Source organism: Diaphorina citri, unplaced genomic scaffold (genome assembly GCF_000475195.1).
Source record: "Diaphorina citri unplaced genomic scaffold, Diaci psyllid genome assembly version 1.1 scaffold240, whole genome shotgun sequence".
Classification (NCBI taxonomy): domain Eukaryota; kingdom Metazoa; phylum Arthropoda; class Insecta; order Hemiptera; family Psyllidae; genus Diaphorina; species Diaphorina citri.
The window spans coordinates 45,349-62,750 of NW_007377677.1; the positions used below are offsets into that span (position 1 = coordinate 45,349).

General features: G+C 37.6%; 1 protein-coding gene and 3 long non-coding RNA genes across 4 annotated transcripts in view; 2 read left to right on the forward strand and 2 right to left on the reverse strand.

Annotated features, from left to right (window-relative positions):
* LOC103506509 (protein SON) overlaps positions 1 to 11,290 on the reverse strand; it is a 31,673-nt gene extending 20,383 nt beyond the window's left edge. The window contains exons 1-13 of the mRNA XM_026821550.1: positions 11,003 to 11,290; positions 10,652 to 10,840; positions 10,184 to 10,360; positions 9,807 to 9,897; positions 9,317 to 9,514; positions 9,216 to 9,234; positions 8,940 to 9,053; positions 8,466 to 8,577; positions 8,145 to 8,235; positions 7,617 to 7,700; positions 6,959 to 7,104; positions 6,165 to 6,319; positions 4,284 to 4,342 (exon numbers count right to left, since the gene is read on the reverse strand). Of these exons, the coding sequence (XP_026677351.1) occupies positions 4,284 to 4,342; positions 6,165 to 6,319; positions 6,959 to 7,104; positions 7,617 to 7,700; positions 8,145 to 8,235; positions 8,466 to 8,577; positions 8,940 to 9,053; positions 9,216 to 9,234; positions 9,317 to 9,514; positions 9,807 to 9,897; positions 10,184 to 10,360; positions 10,652 to 10,840; positions 11,003 to 11,282 (1,715 nt within the window). The 5' untranslated portion in view covers positions 11,283 to 11,290. The remainder of the gene's footprint in view (positions 1 to 4,283; positions 4,343 to 6,164; positions 6,320 to 6,958; positions 7,105 to 7,616; positions 7,701 to 8,144; positions 8,236 to 8,465; positions 8,578 to 8,939; positions 9,054 to 9,215; positions 9,235 to 9,316; positions 9,515 to 9,806; positions 9,898 to 10,183; positions 10,361 to 10,651; positions 10,841 to 11,002) is intronic.
* Positions 2,605 to 3,270, reverse strand: LOC113466282. Its single transcript, XR_003390724.1, has 2 exons — positions 3,111 to 3,270; positions 2,605 to 2,926 (listed from the first exon to the last, which is right to left on the reverse strand). It is a non-coding gene; the product is annotated as an uncharacterized LOC113466282 (long non-coding RNA).
* Positions 11,291 to 12,911: 1,621 nt separating the features above from the next.
* LOC113466284 lies at positions 12,912 to 13,367 on the forward strand. Its single transcript, XR_003390726.1, has 2 exons — positions 12,912 to 13,093; positions 13,334 to 13,367. It is a non-coding gene; the product is annotated as an uncharacterized LOC113466284 (long non-coding RNA).
* Positions 13,368 to 15,600: 2,233 nt separating this feature from the next.
* On the forward strand, positions 15,601 to 17,117 carry LOC113466286. Its single transcript, XR_003390728.1, has 2 exons — positions 15,601 to 16,503; positions 16,898 to 17,117. It is a non-coding gene; the product is annotated as an uncharacterized LOC113466286 (long non-coding RNA).
* Positions 17,118 to 17,402: the final 285 nt, after the last annotated feature.

The window sequence follows — 17,402 nt, forward strand, 5'->3', positions numbered from 1 at the left end:
ATATAAAAAAAATGGGTCGTCCTTAACCACAATTAACTACCGTGAGGACTTATGCTGGTTAGGTTTAACTGTTCTCCTCCCTCTTAATAGTCCCACAGCTAAACACTAGTCTACTCTCCGTTTAACGTCCCCTCTAGCCAGACGAGTTGTTTAAGGGTGAGGGCTAGGTCACCCTATCAGATACAAAAATCGAAGTGATAAGGAGGACAGGATAGGAGAAAGCCAGCCGTTCCGAGAACGAACCTTCTCTGTTCAGAATAAACATAACCCGGGGTGGGGTTGGCTATAGTCACACAGCTAAACACTAGTCTACTCTCCGTTTAACGTCCCCTCTAGCCAGATGAGTTTAAGGGTGAGGGCTAGGTCATCCTATCGGATATAAAAATCAAAGAGATAAGGAGGACAGGATAGGAGAAAGCCAGCCGTTCCGAGAACGAACCTTCTCTGTTCAGAATAAACATAACCCGGGGTGGGGTTGGCATGCTACAACACAGACCACATGCCATTAATCTAGCAGTATTGCTACGAAAATAAAAACTACTGTGAAACACTCATCTTTTTTCTTTCTTTTTTTTTCGAACCCGCGACCTAGCGCTTACGAGACAGGATTAATCTAGCAGTTGTTTCATTGCTACGAAAATAAAAACTACTGTGAAACACTCATCTTTTTTCTTTCTTTTTTTTTCGAACCCGCGACCTAGCGCTTACGAGACAGCCGCGCTACCTTTCAAGCTAACCAAGCTGGCAATTTCTTTCCTAGGTGGAAATAATCGAACCCCGTCATCGAGCCATGGAGAACAGTCGTATCAACAAATTAGCCGAACCATTCAGTGTACGAGTCAAAGATTTCTGGAGTGTGGATAAGGCCGGCTATTTGCTCAGTGATAAGTTTACGCTATGTCATGAACCCGATGGTCTGATCTTCCAACCCGTGGATGAGGTAATGTGGAATAGAAAACACCTTTGTTACTTTGTTTTAAGGCCCGTTCCCACTTGTCGTTCGGAAAAAAAAATTCAGCTGTCGTCTTAAAACAAGTTGTCCCGTTATGCTAACAATTCAATCGAGTAGGTACCTCTTTTGTGGTATAACTTTGTTTACTTGGTATTGGGGTTTGTGGTCAATAGAATATCGAGCTCTAACGGTACGAAAAGAAATCAAGAGCGAGATTATATCTAAATGGGTTGTGGAATGAAATATACCGTATTTTGCTCGAGCCTCGATAGTATTACGAGTAGGTATAGCTCGCTTACCCATTTCTCCCCCCTGATTTCAGCCGTATGTGATGGGCAAAGCAGTGGACACGCTGAAATGGAAACCACATACGATGAACTCCATAGACTTCCTAATGAAAATAGAAACACGCTCAGGACTGGGGTGAGTAAAACCCTTTATAATCATTACCAAAGATGTAGGATAAATTTTGGCCCCAGGCGGGGATTGAACTCGCAACCTAGCACTTATAAGGCAACGGGTTACCCTCAAACTTATCCAGGTTAGCAGTTTGACTTTTTTCCACTGGTGCGATTATCTAAGTATTGTGCGTGATTCTAATTTAGCTGTACTCGATTCTATTCTTTCAGCATTTTACCGACCAAAGTAGGCAAATTGTACGCGGGTAGCAATCGGTCGCAGCAGCAGTTTGCGGAAATGAAAATCACCAAGGCCACCAAAGACTTGGACGGTAAAATAGTCGAGTGCAAGTGGGAAAACAACCAGTGGGTGTTCATGAGAGAGAGGACTGACAAGTCGTTCCCTAATGCGGTCGAAACCGCTATGGGTGAGTGGAACAATTAATTAGCGACCAATATTTTTTCAGCTTCTAGAAGGCCTGTTAAAGCAATCCTGTTAAGTAAGGTCCATTTGACTTGTATAGGCTTAACAGGCTGTTAGGGGCTAATTAGAAGGTTGGTGAAACCCATCTCGAGTTTTTCTGCGATAGCACGTTGAATGCACCAGTAGCTGAATAATCACTAAAGCTAGGCAACGTTGTGCTTGGTGGGTATCCGAATGGGTGACCGTCTGGGCAGTGAGCAATCGCACGTGGCTTTCCACTCACTCAGTGTACAGTGACGTTAATACCGCGATATTTTTACTTTGGACAAAAAAAAAAAAAAAAAAAAAAAAAAAAAAAAAAAAAATTCTTTTTTTCACCCCATTTAAAAAATTTTGGGTTTTTTTTAAAAAAAAAAAAAAAACATTAAAATGTCATTTTGTCAGCCTAGTTAATAATATATGGTATTATTTTGGTAACTCTACCAGGATAGAACTAAAAAGTCCAAAGATCCACCTCAAAATTTTGGCACTAAAGATGTTTTATAACACTGTTTCAGCTGTGTGGGAATCAATACAACATCCTGTAACCAAGGAAGCTCTTCTGGATTTCATTGCTAACGTTATGTTCGAAAAATCGCTTATTTTGCTAACTCTACCAGGATAGAACTAAAAAGTCCAAAGATCTACCTCAAAATTTTGGCACTAAAGATGTTTTCTAACACTGTCTGTTTCAGCTGTGTGGGAATCAATACAACATCCTGTAACCAAGGAAGCTCTTCTGGATTTCATTGCTAACGTTATGTTCGAAAAATCCCTCATGCCTCCGCCATCAAAAAGGCCATGTCTTTCAACTGGTTTCACATAGACCGAAGCATTACCATTCTAATTCTAACCTACCTAATTGAATACTCTACACGTTGTTGTCCTAAACATTTATGAAATGTTTATTTTTACTTTTAAAGGGACTTTTCAGTCCTTCTCTGGCAGTATAAAGGATACATATTGGGAGCACAATTGTGAATTGTTTATTTTTACTTTTTAAGGGACTTTTCAGTCCTATGTTGGCAATATAAAGGGTACAAATTTGGTTGAAGGTTCATCAGTCATATTGTTTATTTTAATTTTATTTTGCATCCTGAAACTTTGTTTTACCTTATTCAGTCCTACTCTGGCAGTATAAAGGATACATATTGGGAGCACAATTGTGAATTGTTTATTTTTACTTTGGGACTTTTCAGTCCTATGTTGGCAGTATAAAGGGTACAAATTTGGTTGAAGGTTCATCAGTCATATTGTTTATTTTAATTTTATTTTGCATCCTGAAACTTTGTTTTACCTTACCGTTGTTAGGGTTTTTAAACTTTAAACTTAAACTGTTAAACCAGCTTCTCAACCGTCCTCACGAAATTGAGTAACATAGCTCATATCATTACTCGCCTAGACGAGTATTCTTTCTTATGATGAAGCTGTAAAAAACTTGAATACCTACTTGAATACGTACTGAAGTGTTAAACCAGCTTCTCAACCGTCCTCACGAAATTGAGTTACATAGCTCATATCATTACTCGCCTAGACGAGTATTCTTTCTTATGATGAAGCTGTAAAAAACTTGAATACCTACTTGAATACGTACTAAATCTGTATGTAGAGTACGACGATATTCCGATCAAATACAAAGATAGGTAAATACTACTGATTCTTTTGGCAATTTTGAGCAGTGTACTACTTATTGTTTCATTACACATTTTCATCAGTAACTGGTTTCTTCAAATTAAATTGAACCCAAGGGCAAGGTAAACCTATACCCTTGACAAATGGAGTGTGTCTGAAGGCATGTGATGTGTTCCAATCCACTCGACCCCAACTGTAGGTAAGTATGTACTTTCGCCAACTATAGACGGGGATGGCTCAACCCGTTATACTCACCACATCAGGGTCAGGTTCAGTAAACACGGCCGGCTGAGGGCCAGCAGGGGCTGGTTCTATCGCCAGGGGTGCTTGTACAGGGATAATAACATTATATTATTTGTATGTGTGTGCTGTGTACATAAATGTATTTCTAATCCAAAAGAAAAATAATATGATAGCATACACATGAGAGGAGTCTGATAAATAGTTACACATGTACTGTGAAAAGGGTACTTTTCTAAATCAACAAAAAATAATGATTCTAATATTAGATAAGGCCGGGTATTTGCTCAGTGATAAGTTTACCTTATGTCATGAACCCGATGGTCTGATCTTCCAACCCGTGGATGAGGTAATGTGGAATAGAAAACACCTTTGTTACTTTGTTTTAAGGCCGGTATCTGATACATGAGGTGCATCGAACATTTGAACATAACTAACAATGGACACCTAAACTGTTAGCATAATGATACACCTTGTTCTAAGCTGACAGTCTAAAATTCCAAGTAAAGCACTACTTAGACACATTGTGTACGATGTGATCCATTTTTGTATCACCGTCACTTTGGTGGTGGTACGGTGTGATCCACTTTTGTATCACGAGACCGACTGCTCTGTGGTTTTCTCTTGGAACGTGCGCGTTTTAAGAGCCATCGCGTTCTGAAATGTATAACAACAGAGGTCTTATCGTCCCGAAATCGAAGAGAGAAGGAAGACAGGATAGGAGAAAGCCAGCCGTTCCAAGAACGAACCCTATCTGTTTAAGATAAAATTCGCCCCCGCCTACCTTCCAAAATTACTAGGCTGGCAAAGAAGAATAACATGACAAGCAGTTAAACCAAGGTATCTACGTGGTAAAAATCCTTTTACAGCTGCTCCGTAAACAATCAAGGCTATTGTTAGGGCTTGCAGTTATTTATTGTGATGCATCAGTTGAATCATCATCACCAGTTTTTTTAACTTTACTTTCAATAGTTTCAAAAAGTTTGGCAACAAGGTCATTGGATGATTTCATTTTGGACATGATGAGGTATGCCTGTAGGTGCTGGAAAGAAAATCAAGGGAATATAAGGTACTCTATTCCTATTAGGGCTTAAAATTTTATTGTACCTAATCTAGCACATTGTGTCCTATCTGTTTAGGATAAAAGTCGCCCCCGCCTACCTTCCAAATTACTAGGCTGGCAAAGAAGAATAACATGACAAGCAGTTAAAACAAGGTATCTACGTGGTAAAAATCCTTTTACAGCTGCTCCGTAAATAATCAAGGCTATTGTTAGGGCTTGCAGTTATTTATTGTGATGATGCCTACCTAAATATAATCAACCAGTACAATATTTTGAGAGCATAATAGGTATCTGATACAAAATGTTTGATATGAAGTAAAGTGGGTAGGTAAACACTTATGATCAGGGAAATACAACCCCAGGTTAATGATGATTTTTTTTTTCTTTTCTTTTCTGGAGTTGTTGATATTAATTTTGGATAATGATTAATGTCTATTGTCCAAACAGTCCTTGAGCATACAAGTCAGAGATGACAAAATGTTTGATATGAAGTAAAGTGGGTAGGTACACTTATGATCAAGGAAATACAACCCCAGGTTAATGATGATTTTTTTTCTTTTCTGGAGTTGTTGATATTAATTTTGGATAATGATTAATGTCTATTGTCCAAACAGTCCTTGAGCATACAAGTCAGAGATGGGAGCACAATAGTCAATGGTTCAACGAGATCATAGAGTGAGGGTTGTGAACAACTCCTTGTCATATTAAGAATGAAAATTTGACTATAGTCCATTAACTGAAACTTAACGGAATGGAGCCTCTTCAAACACTTCAGCGACATTTCCAGCATTTTTATTTTATTCATATTTTTCTATTACCGTAACCAAGTTTGGTACCTAGAGGGAAAATCAAGCCCTACCTTTTGAAGGTGAATCTACTTGTTACTGTTTGCCGTTGAACGTCTTGGGTAGGTCTGCCAAATAGCCTTTCTTTTTTGTACAGATTTACAGGTCATTTGAACACTGGAAAATCCGGAAAATTGAAAAAATGTCATGAAAAAAGAAAAAAACCAAAATCCTTTTTCTTTTCTTGAAATTTTTAGGTTAGTTTTCCACTTCCCCTCTTCTTGTAAACAAACTAGGAGGTTGAACGCGGTAGTCTGTGTTAATACATACAAAATGGCATGACATACCCGTGGTCATTTCATATGTTTCTTATGGGACCTGAAATAATGCGGTCCTAGAGAATAAATTGCCAAATTTGGTGTAGTCTTATACGTGTTAATACTCGTACAGGGCCAGCCAATTTAGCTTGGAGGGTGAGCTACATTGTAAGCGCTAGGTCGCGAGTTCGATTCCCGCCTGGGGCGAACTACTTAGAATACATAGATCCTTTGTTGCGGCTTTATGTCCCTCCTAGGGATTCAAGGATATAAGAGAGAGTTATAATATGATGTGTAGGTACATTGGTACATACCTTAATATTCATTACAATATGGTCGGGTCTTTGCTTAATCTCGAAGGGATGATGAAACACAGGCTCTCCCTCACTGGCATGACTAGATTCCGAATCCGAACTCTTCTCCTCTGCTGATTCTTCACCCTCCTGCTTGGCCAATAACTTGCAGAAATCTGAAACACAATAGGATAAGGGTATGTTAATGATAACAGTTTAAAAATAATATGTATGTATGTTGCAAATGTCGGGATCTTTGACCATTAGGCCATTTTTCCATATAACATGGGCTAAAAATAATATAACATGGGCTAAAAATAAAGGCTCTTAAATAAATAAAACATTTTACTGGCCATTTAGATAAAAAAAAAAAAAACAAGAACTTATTGAGAGCACCAAACAAACAATTGATTAGCAAGAGGTATGTTTATTTATTGTATATTTTTTTATGTTTATTTTGTTTCTCAATTGTTAATTATTTTCAGGTGTTAAATTTGTTGAATAAAAAGTAATTTTATCATCATTACCATTACGAACTTATTAATAGGTAGGTATTAATATAAATGGATTAAGTAGGTCATTATCAAAAAACAAACTATAACTGAAAGGTTACCTGTCAGCTCATTCACTGTGCTTCCTCCCGCTTTCCAGGAGATCAGCTTTCTCTTGTCACCAGTTATCACTCCTTCTTTCATCATGTTTACAGCATTCTTCCTTGCAATCTCCAGCAGTTTACGTTTGTCTAATTAATAGGTAGGTATTAATATAAATGGATTAGGTCAGTATCAAAAAACAAACTATAACTGAAAGGTTACCTGTCAGCTCATTCACTGTGCTTCCTCCCGCTTTCCAGGAGATTAGCTTTCTCTTGTCACCAGTTATCACTCCTTCTTTCATCATGTTTACAGCATTCTTCCTTGCAATCTCCAGCAGTTTACGTTTGTCTATCTTGGCTGCCGAGCTGAAAATCAAAGGGGAAATAGAATATGAATGTCTAACTATCTATGTATGTTCTGTGTTAATACATACAAAATGGCATGACCCACCCGTGGTCATTTCATATGTTTCTTATGGGACCTGAAATAATGCGGTCCTAGAGAATAAATTACCAAATTTGGTGTAGTCTTATACGTTTCAATACTCGTACAGGGCCAGCCAATTTAGCTTGGAGGGTGAGCTACATTGTAAGCGCTAGGTCGCGAGTTCGATTCCCGCCTGGGGCGAACTTCCTAAACAGGTAAGGTTCATTCTCGGAACGGCCGGCTTTATCCAATCCTGGAGCCTTTTTTGTTCGATTTCGGGACGATAAGACAGACCTACCTACGTTCTTACAGTTCCCTCTATCAAACCTCTAAAAAAAAAAAAAACAGAGATATCGACCGACTGGACCGTCTTGATTTAAGCCTCGAAGACCGCCGACCATCTCTGTCTCTCTCGCGGTCCCGGGTTCGATCCCTGGACACAGATCGCGACCTCGAACTGCGACCTCGCCTATGGCGTAATCTACTAGAGCTGGTAGCACTGTGGTGGTAGGACTTGCTACTCCGGTCGCGTGATCTGGAAATAAAGAATGAAACAATCTAACTAAAGGACCCTTCATTGTTACCTGCCTCAGTGGTGCAGTGGTCAAGACGCTCGCCTGGTAAACAGGAGAGCGTGGTTCAATCCCAGCCGAGGTATGGAATTTTATATATTCAATATAATTTGAGAATTTGACCACATAGTAGTAGCCTACTGCTGGAGTAAAGGGACTTTTCAGTCCTATGCAAGCAGTATGAATAAGATTATTCTTACCGTTTCTATTATTACTGGATACTAGGTATCCTGGGGGGTACGGGATACTAGGGGATACTAGGCTAGTAATAATAGAAACGGTAAGAATAATGTTAATACATAGGATGTCTAATATAAACCTAACAAATAATCGAGTATGAATAAGTGCTATTACATATATTATGATATTGATGAATTTTACATAAATCTTTATAGATGAGATATTACCTGGATCGACTTGTATCTCTACTTCTATGTTTCCGATGTCTACTGGTTCTATCACTTCCTCTCCTGCTCTTGGAACTTGATGACTTTTTTCCTGCAAACAAAATTAAATTAACACAATTTGATTTAGCACTAAAGTTTGCTAAGTAGTATGAAGTATGTGTACTTGTGTAGGTTTGATATTTCTACAACTTTTTGTGGTTTATCTTCTGAAACTTCTCACCTTCAAAAAGTTCCCTCTTGGAAGCTTAAATTTTATTTGACTTTAATTTTTTTCTAAACTTCAACATTGCAGTTATTAAATTTTAGTTAAATTTAACTTACTCTTTTCCTTCCTGTGTTTATCACTTTCACTTTTATCATCTTCTCCCTCACTGGGAGTTATTTCACCATCTTCATATTTGGATCGCCTTTGTTTTTCAGCATCTTCAATTTCCTTGAATACAGTTGGTTGTTTTAAATTGCCAATTGTGATTTTGCCTGTGGGAGGTTTTATTTTATCTGCAACAGAATGGACCAATACATTATGTTACATACATGTAGGTACATAGATGGATTCATAGAGAATATAGAGATGTTATTTTTTACTACATTTTTAATCTCTATAATTTTACAACAGCTGGACATTGCTTTCTATTGTGTCACTAGATGTGTGTTTCAAACACAAGCCAAGAGTTTTCTTCTTGTTAACCAAACCTTGACATCATACTCCTTGACTTTGCTGAATTAAATAACAATGAGAATAAAGAAAAAGAGAGCCCATATTAGACAGGGGATGAATCAGGGGGAAATTCTTACTTTTCTGGCCCAAGCTTGAGATCCTGCTGCCAACTCCTGAGGTGTCAGAATACGAACTTCTGTGGATCCTGTGAACTGGCCAGGCATTTGTTTGGATTCTGCCCATGCTTTCATCTGGGGGAGAGGAAAATGAAAGAGGATTGAGTCTGGAGTCATTGATCGACGCGACGGCCGGTCGGACTATGTGTGGACACACCTTAAGGGGGGATCAACAAGTTTTCACCATGCTTCTTATTCCATTTTAAATTTACCTTCATGGTACACCTATTCCAAGACCGACTTCTCACCAGACACACTGAAAAAACGTCGTACCAATTAAAGCCAGTTTTCGGGCTTAATAGGTAATTATGAATTTATTTTATCTGAGTTAGAGGTACGACAAGGACAGAGATATCGACCGACTGGACCGTCTTGATTTAAGCCTCGAAGACCGCCGACCATCTCTGTCTCTCTCGCGGTCCCGGGTTCGATCCCTGGACACAGATCGCGACCTCGAACTGCGACCTCGCCTATGGCGTAATCTACTAGAGCTGGTAGCACTGTGGTGGTAGGACTTGCTACTCCGGTCGCGTGATCTGGAAATAAAGAATGAAACAATCTAACTAAAGGACCCTTCATTGTTACCTGCCTCAGTGGTGCAGTGGTCAAGACGCTCGCCTGGTAAACAGGAGAGCGTGGTTCAATCCCAGCCGAGGTATGGAATTTTATATATTCAATATAATTTGAGAATTTGACCACATAGTAGTAGCCTACTGCTGGAGTAAAGGGACTTTTCAGTCCTATGCAAGCAGTATGAATAAGTGCTATTACATATATTATGATATTGATGAATTTTACATAAATCTTTATAGGTAGAAGAGATATTACCTGGATCGACTTGTATCTCTACTTCTATGTTTCCGATGTCTACTGGTTCTGTCACTTCCTCTCCTGCTCTTTGAACTTGATGACTTTTTTCCTGCAAACAAAATTAAATTAACACAATTTGATTTTGAACTTGATGACTTTTTTCCTGCAAATAAAATTAAATAAACACAATTTGATTTAGCACTGAAATTTGCTAAGTAGTATGACTAGTATGTGTACTTGTGTAGGTTTGATATTTCTACAACTTTTTTGCAGTTTATCTTCTGAAACTTCTCACCTTCAAAAAGTTCCCTCTTGGAAGCTTAAATTTTATTTGACTTTAAATTTTTCCAAACTTCAACATTGCAGTTATTAAATTTGAGTTGAATTTAACTTACTCTTTTCCTTCCTGTGTTTATCACTTTCACTTTTATCGTCTTCTCCCTCACTGGGAGTTATTTCACCATCTTCGTATTTGGATCGCCTTTGTTTTTCAGCATCTTCAATTTCCTTGAATACAGTTGGTTGTTTTAAATTGCCAATTGTTATTTTGCCTGTGGGAGGTTTTACTTTATCTGAAACAGAATGGACCAATACATTATGTTACATACATGTAGATACATAGATGGATTCATAGAGGAAATAGAGATATTATTTTTTACTACATTTTTAATCTCTATAATTTTACAACAGCTGGACATTGCTTTCTATTGTGTCCAGTGTCACTAGATGTGTGTTTCAAACACAAGCCAAGAGTTTTCTTCTTGTTAACCAAATCTTGACATCATACTCCTTGACTTTGCTGAATATGTTGCATTGCTACTCTCTAATAATAGGTAGTAATAATGAATGTCTGAGGAACTTACCAGTATTAGCCTTAACTATTTCTGTTGCTGCTTTAGAAGCTAGAAGATCTTCCACAAACACATCTGCTACAGGTGGTAGTGGAATTTCTTCATCAGTCTTCTCTTCATCTGATTTATCACCCTTTTTATTGTCTCCATCAGATTTCTTTTCACCTTCAATTCCTTCACTCATCCCTGCTTTACCCTCATCTTCTTTATCACTATGGTGATTGTTTTGAGATATTTCAGACTCTTTTTCTTCCTTCCTCTCACTTTTCTCTTGTGATCCATCTGATTTATCACCCTTTTTATTGTCTCCATCAGATTTCTTTTCACCTTCAATTCCTTCACTCATCCCTGTTTTACCCTCATCTTCTTTATCACTATGGTGATTGTTTTGAGATATTTCAGACTCTTTTTCTTCCTTCCTCTCACTTTTCTCTTGTGATTTTTCTGATGTACTTTCATTGAGTTTATCAACCTTTTCTTTTTTAATATTGATTGCTTTTGTGAAGTCATCTTCCTTTTCTTTCTTAATTTTCACATTTAATAAGGAATCTTCTAGGAGTTTCTTCTCATTGATTCTACTCTTGTCACTTCCCAGCAAGTCATCTAAAATTTCACTGATTGTTTGAGATGCATTTTCAGACATCTCTTTCTCAAGGGAATGGAGCCTCTTCAAACACTTCAGCGACATTTCCAGCATTTTTATTTTATTCATATTTTTCTATTACCGTGACCAAGTTTGGTACCTAGAGGGAAAATCAAGCCCTACCTTTTGAAGGTGAATCTACTTGTTACTGTTTGCCGTTGAACGTCTTGGGTAGGTCTGCCAAATAGCCTTTCTTCTTTGTACAGATTTACAGGTCATTTGAACACTGGAAAATCCGGAAAATTGAAAAAATGTCATGAAAAAAGAAAAAAAAAAAAACAAAATCCTTTTTCTTTTCTTGAAATTTTTAGGTTAGTTTTCCACTTCCCCTCTTCTTGTAAACAAACTAGGAGGTTGAACGCTGTAGTTCAGTAACGCAGGTGTTAAAGAGTGGGGCTAACACGGCTAACTGATTGTCATTTTTGGATCTGGTGACAATATTTTTTGAAATAAATTCATATTTTAAATTGAAAATACCTGTAGCTTGTAGCTCAAATTTAAGTAAATTTGGAATTTTGACTTTATATTGAAAAAAAGTCTTATTTTAGAGAAAAATTCATCTCTGAACTCTTGGACACCCTGTATATTGGCCGCATTTTTTACCAACTCCATAATCATTATCCATCAGCGAAGAGCTCCCTTGAACTGATTTCTGACGTCATCGATGATATGAAAACAAATTTTTCCCAAAGTTTTTTGAAAAGATCAAAAGAGAAAATTTTGGATTTTCCTCTTTTGATAATGGTGTTTTTTTGGGGCTAAAGATCAAAGATTACCTCAAATTTTAACCTACAGTATTGATCAGATTTCTTACTACCCTCTACCAGAGAAGACTGGCATTCAATCTTTCCTGAAGAAGGTAAGTAGGTAATTTTATAAAACAGGTAGGTATAAATTTTCCTACCTCTGGATCCTTTCTAAGATGGCCAGTGGTCATTAGCACTTCAGACGGTCTGCCAGTATCACACCTTGGGTCCAGTCCACAAAGGTCGTATACAGAGAAATTGAACAAACAAGTAGACTGTTGAAGTGGAACATATTGTTGTATCTATCTCATTCCTAGTAGGTAGCACTAACTTGATTTCCTTTATTGCTTTATTACAGATCAACTTGGTCAAAGGTCCACTATGTCAGAAAACTATGATTCTGGCCCTGGTCCTGTTCCTAGCCGGTGGATGAATTGCCCTCGTAAAGCACTGGACCTGGTTGCAGACAAATTTTTAGCCTTCAAAACTCCACTTAGCAAAAAATTCAATGATCAAGTTCCCCCACAATGCAGATTTACACCCAAAATGATGATTGACTCTTTGGCGTCAAAGAAGCTCAAGATTGGTAGTTCAGTAACGCAGGTGTTAAAGAGTGGGGCTAACTGATTGTCATTTTTGGATCTGGTGACAATATTTTTTGAAAAAAAAATCATATTTTAAATTGAAAATACCTGTATCTTGTAGCCCAAATTTAAGTAAATTTGGACTTCTGACTTTATATTGAAAAAAGTCTTATTTTAGAGAAAAATTCATCTCTGAACTTTTGGACACCCTGTATATTGGCCGCATTTTTTACCAACTCCATAATCATTATCCATCAGCGAAGAGCTCCCTTGAACTGATTTCTGACGTCATCGAAGATTTGAAAACAAATTTTTCCCAAAGTTTTTTGAAAAGAGAAAATTTTGGATTTACCTCTTTTGATAATGGTGTTTTTTTGGGGCTAAAGATCAAAGATTACCTCAAATTTTAACCTACTGTATTGATCAGATTTCTTACTACCCTCTACCAGAGAAGACTGGCATTCAATCTTTCCTGAAGAAGGTAAGTTGATAATTTTATAAAACAGGTATAAATTTTCCTACCTCTGGATCCTTTGTAAGATGGCCAGTGGTCATTAGCTCTTCAGACGGTCTACCAGTATCACACCTTGGGTCCAGTCCACAAAGGTCGTATACAGAGAAATTGAACAAACAAGTAGACTGCTGAAGTGGAACATATTGTTGTACCTATTTCATTCCTAGTAGGTAGCACTGACTTGATTTCTTTATTGCTTTATTACAGATCAACTTGGTCAAAGGTCCACTATGTCAGAAAACTATGATTCTGGCCCTGGTCCTGTTCCTAGCCGGTGTGTTGTGCGTAGTGGGAACACTCTTATTTTAATTACGTTGCCTACAGAACATTCGGAAAAAAATCGAATGAAACTCACGACAAGTGAGAACGGACCTTTACACTACTTACTTGACTGAAGTTCCTTTGCAATTTTTAGTACATGAATAAGTCAGCTGTCGTCTTAAAACAAGTTGTCCTGTTATGCTAACAATTCAATCGAGTAGGTACCTCTTTTGTGGTATAACTTTGTTTACTTGGTATTGGGGTTTGTGGTCAATAGAATATCGAGCTCTAACGGTGCGAAAAGAAATCAAGAGCGAGATTATATCTAAATGGGTTGTGGAATGAAATATACCGTATTTTGCTCGAGCCTCGATGGTATTACGAGTAGGTATAGCTCGCTTACCCATTCCCCCCCTGATTTCAGCCGTATGTAATGGGCAAAGCAGTAGACACGCTGAAATGGAAACCACATACGATGAACTCCATAGACTTCCTGATGAAAATAGAAACACGCTCAGGACTGGGGTGAGTAAAACCCTTTATAATTATTGCCAAAGATGTAGGATAAATTTTGGCCCCAGGCGGAGATTGAACTCGCAACCTAGCACTTATAAGGCAACGGGTTACCCTCAAACTTATCCAGGTTAGCAGTTTGATTTTTTTTCTAAGAGGTTTGACAGAGGGAACTGTAACTGCTAAGGTCTTATGGTCCCGAAATTGAAGAGAGAAGGAAAACAGGTGAGGAGAAAGCCAGCCGATCCGAGAACGAACCTTATCCCTTCAGGAAAAAATCCGGCCCGGGCGGGAATCGAATCCGCGGCCTAGCACTTACAAGGCATGTACACGACCCTCCAACCTAACTAGGCTAGCAGTTTGACTTTTTTCCATTGGTGTGATTATCTACGTATTCTATGTGATTCTAATTTAGCTGTACTCGATTCTATTCTTTCAGCATTTTACCGACCAAAGTAGGCAAATTGTACGCGGGTAGCAATCGGTCGTTAGAAAAAATCCTGTCTATTTTGATTTTCACAAGAGACTTCTGAGAAGTTACTGAAAAAAGTTATCAATCATGCAAGTAAAGTTAATACAACATAAAATTAGAAACAAAAGACGCGTTAGATGGTTACCTACACACGTTAATACAAATAATGACAGATAAGTGCCTAACAATTAAAGTCTGATAATGGATTTCACCAAAGACTTAATGAGAGATTTGACTAGTGGGAGAATTTTCAATGATCAAAAAAGAGTTTTTAATAATCCAAAGAGGAGTTTTTAAAAACTCCTCCTTTTTGGATCATTGAAAACTCCTTTGTGGATTATTGAAAATTCTCCCATTAGTGAAATCTCTCATTAAGTCGTTGGTGAAATCCACCATGAAAATTTAAATAGCTAATTATTACTCCCGGATTGGAGTTCAATAGGGTATAAAATTATTGCATAAGATTAATACCTAGTAGGATTAGAGATTGATTAGAAGTAGATTATGTACATTGTACACAAAATACTGATTGTGTTTTTGTATAATATAAAGTGATCAAGAATAACAAATCTTTATATCGTTTATCTTAACAAAGTAAGGAGGCATTTTACTTTGCTAACACACATCAAAGCAATATGTGGTCACATTTTTCAACAAAAAACATAAGATTGTCGGCGTGAGAAGCATCATTTAATCGTTGCCGATGGTGTCAGATCGGTTCAATTATTTTTCCTATTCTGGCAGGGCCGGATTAGCCCCCCGCGGGGCCCGGGGCAGTTTCAAAGGCGCGGGGCCCCCAGTTGCCCAGTTTGGGCTGATCGAACTTAAAATTTTCAGTGCCGCAGGCGAAATTTTTCAAAAAGTAGGTAGATATGTGCCTCATGCTTTGTCACAAGTTAATTTTTGACGTACCTAATTCGTAGATATTTTCTTATCCTAATTTTCGCTGAACGCTAAAGTGAGCAAAATAAAATAGAGTGCCGCAGGCGAAATTTTTGAAAATTTTGCTAGATATTTTCTTATCCTAATTTTAGCTGAACGCCAAAGTGAGCAAAATAAATTAGAGCGCCGCAGGCGAAATTTTTAAAAATTTTGGTCCACAATCTTGAGAAATCCAGGCTCACCAAAAGTAAATTTTTCAGCGCCGCAGGCGATTTTTTTTTTTTTTTGAAAAAACCCATAATATCTAGTGTAAGTCCTCAAAGCGCGGGGCCCCCAAAAATGTTGGCAGTATAAAGGGTACAAATTTGGTTGAAGGTTCATCAGTCATATTGTTTATTTTAATTTTATTTTGCATCCTGAAACTTTGTTTTACCTTACCGTTGTTAGGGTTTTTAAACTTTAAACTTAAACTGTTAAACCAGCTTCTCAACCGTCCTCACGAAATTGAGTAACATAGCTCATATCATTACTCGCCTAGACGAGTATTCTTTCTTATGATGAAGCTGTAAAAAACTTGAATACCTACTTGAATACGTACTCCTACCTAACAACCTACCATACTCTACCTACTCACTCAAAAAATTGATCTGTCCTGTGATAAGTGGTGTTTCCTGCGAAAAAGCGAAAGTCTGATATGACCTTAAAGGGTCAAGGACGTCCTTGGGACAAAAAGTCGACCAATAAGAAAAAAGCGAAATAAATCGTTTTCCAAACTAAAAATAGAAAAACATACTTCCACGTTTTATTGACGTATTTATATTTCTTAAATAAAAAGACCTTGTAAAAAAATGTTTTATCATAAATAAAATATAAACAAAATGAAACTTAAATAATAGAAAAAAGATGAGGGTGAGAAATCAGAATCAACACCGAATGAACATTATTTTATTAATCACTTATTTTATTCCTGACTTTCTAGTGTTTCATTTCAGATTGATAGTTTTGTGTTAAGGGAAGAACATATTTACATTTCTAAATATGCAATATAGGCATATCTTATCGTGGGGTGCGGATTAGTCAACAACAGGTGCCGTACCCCAAAAATACGCTGAATAAATCAGCAACAGTAAATCGCAATGTATTTGCTACAAAGGCATATGAGATATTAGATTCTACTCCTACTGGGTAATTGGATACCTAACGGTTTGGTTTTTCTGGGGTTTTACGTCGTTCTTAACTATTCTGAGAGGTTATCAAATCCTTTGAGTATTGAGGCCATCAAAAACTAAAATCAAAGAATTACGTGTTTTTGCCCCTATTCATAAATTCTGGGACACCCTGTAGGTATGGAAAAAAAACGGTTTCCAACATACTAGCTTGTATAGTTTTACTACACATTGAGGTAACCATAAAGAAATCCCTTCATCCTGGTACACACTATTGTGTCAGCAGACCTATCTTCTAAATTGGTCTCACAAACTTATTTTTCGACAGATCGTATGCGCAGACTGTATGGCCAGCCACTCACTCATATTTGCTACAAAGGCATATGAGATTATTTAGATTCTACTCCTACTGGGTAATTGGATACCTAACGGTTTGGTTTTTCTGGGGTTTTACGTCGTTCTTAACTGTTCTGAGAGGTTAACCCTCCATTTGCTCTGATGGACTGGCAATAATTTACCAACTGAACCAATGGACTGAACTTCTTAAGTAAAGACTTAAAATTGGGCACAAATATTGTGTGACTGGCTAATAAATTGAAAAGTTCATTAACGACTTTCAAGTTAAACTTCCATTTCATTGGGCTTTAAGCCTGTTAGTTGCTAAAATAACGTCACACTTACGTGGTCTATCCCCCACCAATATTTCCATATGGAAATTTTCAACAATGAAGACGGAAGCAAAACCACGAACCCTACGTTACAACTAACCCTACTGATAACGGTCTCAAAGAACTCGGGCCGGAGGCCACAAAGTGATTTTAGAACTTCCATTTCATTGGGCTTTAAGCCTGTTAGTTGCTAAAGTAACGTCACACTTACGTGGTCTATCCCCCACCAATATTTCCAAATGGAAATGGAAGCAAAACCACGAACCCTACGTTACAACTAACCCTACTGATAACGGTCTCAAAGAACTCGGGCC